At 52.1% G+C, this 5072-nt stretch overlaps 1 protein-coding gene across 1 annotated transcript; it reads left to right on the forward strand.

Annotated features, from left to right (window-relative positions):
• Nucleotides 1-225: 225 nt before the first annotated feature.
• FJX1 (four-jointed box kinase 1) lies at nt 226-2749 on the forward strand. Its single transcript, XM_010337327.3, has one exon. It carries the CDS (start codon nt 516-518, stop codon nt 1824-1826), a length of 1311 nt encoding a protein of 436 aa, XP_010335629.2. The 5' UTR covers nt 226-515; the 3' UTR covers nt 1827-2749.
• Nucleotides 2750-5072: the final 2323 nt, after the last annotated feature.

Consider the following 5072-nt stretch of genomic DNA (forward strand, 5'->3'; position numbering starts at 1 on the left):
CCACTACACCCCCGCGAGGGCCCAAGGTGCGTCCCTCCCGCCAGGTCCCAGACTCCGGCTCTGCGCCGCCCCCTCCTACGCCCCGGCGCGGGCGCCGCCAGTCCGGCTTCCTCCAGGCCCCTACGTCCCGGACGGAGTGTGGGGCCGCCTCTCCAGCTCGGAGGAGCCATCGCCGCTTTAAGGAGAAGAGGAGGGGAAGGGGGCGGAGGAGCGGGGGGCGGGGAGCGGCGGCGGAGGAGGGGGAGGGGGATCCCCCTCGCTCCCACGTGGTCCGGGCGCCTGTGAATCGCGCCCACCGGAGGGTCTCACAGCGAAATACAAAAGCAGCTGGGAAGCGGCGGCGACGCGAGTTCCCAGCGCCCGGCGGAGCGCGAGACACAGCCCCGCAGCCGCGATGGAGCTGAAGCGCCCGAAGCCACGGGGCCCCCGAGCTGCCGGGCCCGCCTCGCCGCCGGGCCCCGGGTGCCTGGGCTCGGCTTGAAGCGGCGGCGGCGCACCGGCACAGCCGCGAGAGCATGGGCAGGAGGATGCGGGGCGCCGCCGCCACCGCGGGGCTCTGGCTGCTGGCGCTGGGCTCGCTGCTGGCGCTGTGGGGCGGGCTCCTGCCACCGCGGACCAGGTTCGTCTCCCGTCCGCCGGAAGACCGACTGCCACGGCGCCCCGGCAGGAGCGGCGGCTCCGCGCCCGGGCTTCGCTTCCCTCTGCCCCCGCCCCTGGCGTGGGACGCCCGCGGCGGCTCCCTGAAAACTTTCCGGGCGCTGCTCACTCTAGCGGCCGGCGCGGACGGCCCGCCTCGGCAGTCCCCGGGCGAGCGCAGGTGGCACGTGCCAGCCGGGCAGTCCCGGCCGGAGGAGAGCGCCGCGGTGCACGGGGGCGTCTTCTGGAGCCGTGGCCTGGAGGAGCAGGTGCCCCGGGGCTTTTCGGAAGCCCAGGCGGCGGAGTGGCTGGAGGTGGTCCGCAGCTCTCGGGTGGTGGCTCTGGAGCGCGGGGGTTGCGGTCGCAGCTCCAACCGACTGGCCCGCTTTGCCGACGGCACCCGCGCCTGCGTGCGCTACGGCATCAACCCGGAGCAGATTCAGGGCGAGGCCCTGTCCTACTACCTGGCGCGCCTGCTGGGCCTCCAGCGCCACGTGCCGCCGCTGGCACTGGCCCGGGTGGAGGCGCGGGGCGCGCAGTGGGGGCAGGTGCAGGAGGAGCTGCGCGCTGCGCACTGGACCGAGGGCAGCGTGGTGAGCCTGACGCGCTGGCTGCCCAACCTCACGGACGTGGTGGTGCCGGCGCCCTGGCGCTCGGAGGATGGCCGTCTGCGGCCCCTCCGCGACGCTGGGGGCGAGCTGGCCAACCTCAGCCTGGCGGAGCTGGTGGACCTAGTACAATGGACCGACTTAATCCTCTTCGACTACCTGACGGCCAACTTCGACCGGCTCGTAAGCAACCTCTTCAGCCTGCAGTGGGACCCGCGCGTCATGCAGCGTGCCACGAGCAACCTGCACCGCGGTCCCGGCGGGGCGCTGGTCTTTCTGGACAACGAGGCGGGCTTGGTACACGGCTACCGGGTGGCAGGCATGTGGGACAAGTATAATGAGCCGCTGTTGCAGTCAGTATGCGTGTTCCGCGAGCGGACCGCGCGGCGCGTCCTGGAGCTGCACCGCGGACAGGACGCCGCGGCCCGGCTGCTGCGCCTCTACCGGCGCCACGAGCCTCGCTTCCCTGAGCTGGCCGCGCTCGCCGACCCCCACGCTCAGCTGCTACAGCGCCGCCTCGACTTCCTCGCCAAGCACATTTTGCACTGTAAGGCCAAGTACGGCAGCCGGTCTGACACTTAGTATCACCCGGAGAAAAAGAGAGACCTAGGATTCGGGTATGGATGATGGGGGGAAGGGCCGTCGCTTCTGCTACTGTGGGAGACCAGCCGGCCAACGCCCACCCGCAAAGGTGTCTAAAAACTTCAGCTCTTCACCCACCTGCCCCTTTCTTTCAATCCCACTCTGTTTCCTTTCAAAGTTCTGGGAGGACGAACTCACCGAGGCCAGAAGTCTAACATTCCCTCCACCCCGCTTATAAAAGGATTCTTTCCTGTGCCAGCACGGAGATTGGATCCGCAGAAACTGGCTACTGGGGTTTGGCCTCGGAGTGGCCGTCCCTGTGGGAGATGCACCCCATTCTTGGGGTCCCCCCATTCCCTTTCCGAAAAACGAAAACTTCCTTTTGAGCCGTTGAGCTAATTCTGCAATTTTTCTACCAAACACAGTGCTGGTGGCCCTGGAGCAGGGCTGTGACATTGGCTGGTGGAGCCCCCTTCCTGTGTGCTCCTTTTGTTCCAGCGCCGCGATGGTGAGATCACTGTTCCAAGCAGGGGGACCGCTCCGGATTGGACAAAGAGCAGGACCTCCAGACTCTGGGGAGCCCTGCAGACCTTGACAATTTGCCTGACTCATTCTTGACCTCTTGTCATTTTGGCCTGAAGGCTGCGAATTCAGGGCCAGCTGTATGCACTAAGTCAAATAATGAATTTTTTCTTCCTCCCTCTCCCAGCCGACCAAAATTTTGACAATGATGATGTTCACCAGAAGGAAAAAAAAAATCAGTTTTATGCACTTTATTTTGTTTCTATTTTAATTTTTTATTAAGAAAAACTTTTTTATTTGACAGAGTTTGCCTTCTCTGTATATATGTGCATAAAGTGTGGTGTAAATATACTAAACAAACCTATATTTCAATAAAAGGGAGTTTAAAATTTAGAATTTAATTCCTGTGGTTTTAACTTGTTTGATGTTTCTGGTGCCCCATCTGCTTTCAGAATAAGATTTAGGTTTTCTTTCTTGTGGATGTGCTTTTAAAACAAAGGATGCATATCCAAGCCAGTTGTGACTACAGAACTTACAGAATTGAACAAAGACAAGAGCAGACTCCCAGTCCTCACTCAGATGAACCCTGGTGCTGGAAATTTGAGTTTAGCTTAGAATGTGGGGGGAGATGGAAAGACAGATGGGAGGAAAGTGTTCTATTTCCTGGCAAATAAAACTTTGATATGAAAGGATTTCACCGTAATATATTCCTATATTAATCATTTGGCAAATATGATAGAACCAGATGTGGGACTAAAATATGACAAATGCCCCCCTTATAAAACTTAACTACGGTGATCACATGTTGCAAACTATTTTCGGCATCATAATTACCGTGCATCGCAATGTGTACAGATAATAAGCTGAGCCCACACTGGGAACAGGTAGAGAAAGTCATAAATTCTTATCTTTAATCTCCTGGCATAAATTCCAGTGGATTCAGGAGATCATAATCTCCAACATCTGGACTCATCCCGTTCTCTAAAGAGGTTGTACTGTTTTCTGGGTACTAACTGCATGGTCCCCTCAGAGCAGCCAGCGTGAGACCACAAAAGCGTGCAGTACTTTGGCATTTGGACTCTTTTTAGGACTTCAAACAAAATGCTTTTGGATTTTTGACTCAAGAGGAAGAGGTTGATTTTTATTTTACAGGCTTTTATGTTTTATTTTGGCATTTTCTTTGGTATCTAGGCTCAAGTGATCTTGCCTGTTACTTTCTTTTTATTTAATGACCTTTAACTCAAATCAACTTTTGGTTGCCATTTTAATAGTTTTTTATTTGACTTGCATTTGTAAACCTAGGGTTTTATAGAGTCAGGAAGCTATTAAATCTCTGTGGGCTCCCCCCTCTCATTCTACATTACAACATAGTGTGTAATTTAACTATTTAATGTCATCCTTATGTTTTCAGTGCCTTTTGCTAAGCCAAATCTTATCTTAGCCTTAAAAAAAAAATAGTCCATAAGCTATGTGTGGTGTAAGTAAAATGTATTCACAGTACAGCCATAGAATGTACTGATAATGGCAAATTTATCTTTTTTCGAGACATTGTTAATGTGATACCTCTCATAATTACACCTTTCAGAAAGAAACATTTTCCATTTCTGGGGATTATTTCACTATTAGATTTGCTGTTCAAAAGTTAATGCAGGCTCTTCAAAGAACAGGACAAGTATTCAGCAACCTGCATTTTTACCCAATGTATTGATGGAGAAAAACAATGAGCAGTAATAAGTTAGAAGTTTCACAGATTGCACAGGAAATACATCCTGGCTCCCATGAAGATTCAACACTGGTGAGTTCTGGGCCAGCAGCATTCTCTACATTCTTTCTAAATTTCAGTTCCAAGTCCAGACTTGATCATGGTTAACCCAGAACAAAACACTGTGCATAATTTAAATGGCCCTTCTCAGATTCTTTAGTGAACCGTATCTGCCTGTTCAAGAAATAAGTTTAATTACGTGGTGGAGTTGGTAATGGAACCAAGACTTAATTACAGAATGGGTTTTAACTGTTGCTCTTCCTCATAGATAATAAGTAGGCTACGGCATGGAAAGATCAATTAAAACCTCGCCGTGGTCAGTGAATGCTGCTAGGGTCAAATCATTTCTTAAATGAACAACAACAACAAAACAACTTCAGGCCACAGCATGATTCGGCAAGAGTAATGGGTTCTGCAGGCAGATGATATTCTGAATTCTGTCCCCTGCCTGCTTACCTTCAGCAAGTCATTTAACTTAGTTCCCTGATCTGTGAAATGGAGATTCAATCAGAACATTGTGGATTTAAATGTTAACATATAAAACATACAAGCACATACAGGTGCTTCCAAAAAACAAAAAAAAAAACTCGCTTTTTATTCCTCTTAAAAAAAAAAAAAAACCCTTGCCCTTCTTACGCTTCAGTAATTTTCATTACCAAAGCCAAATCTGGCTATTTCCAAGGTCTATATCAGTTTTAAACATGGTAGTAAATTAATTCAACAAATTGCTTACTAAGGACCCTCTTCCAGCACTGTGCAAGGCACTGGTTCATAAGGCCAAGGGCACAGGTTTGATCTCCGCATGGGTTTGAGTGGGTGGTTTCAGGGCCCAAGCAGACTTCGGCATCAAGGCAGCTATACTACAAATATATGAGGGTGGCTTAGATTAAAAAAAAAAAAAAAAAAAAAAAGCAGATGGCTTATTGCAAATCCATCACCACTTCTGGAAAGCTTCAAGAAGT

Source organism: Saimiri boliviensis, chromosome 6 (assembly GCF_048565385.1).
Source record: "Saimiri boliviensis isolate mSaiBol1 chromosome 6, mSaiBol1.pri, whole genome shotgun sequence".
Lineage (NCBI taxonomy): Eukaryota > Metazoa > Chordata > Mammalia > Primates > Cebidae > Saimiri > Saimiri boliviensis.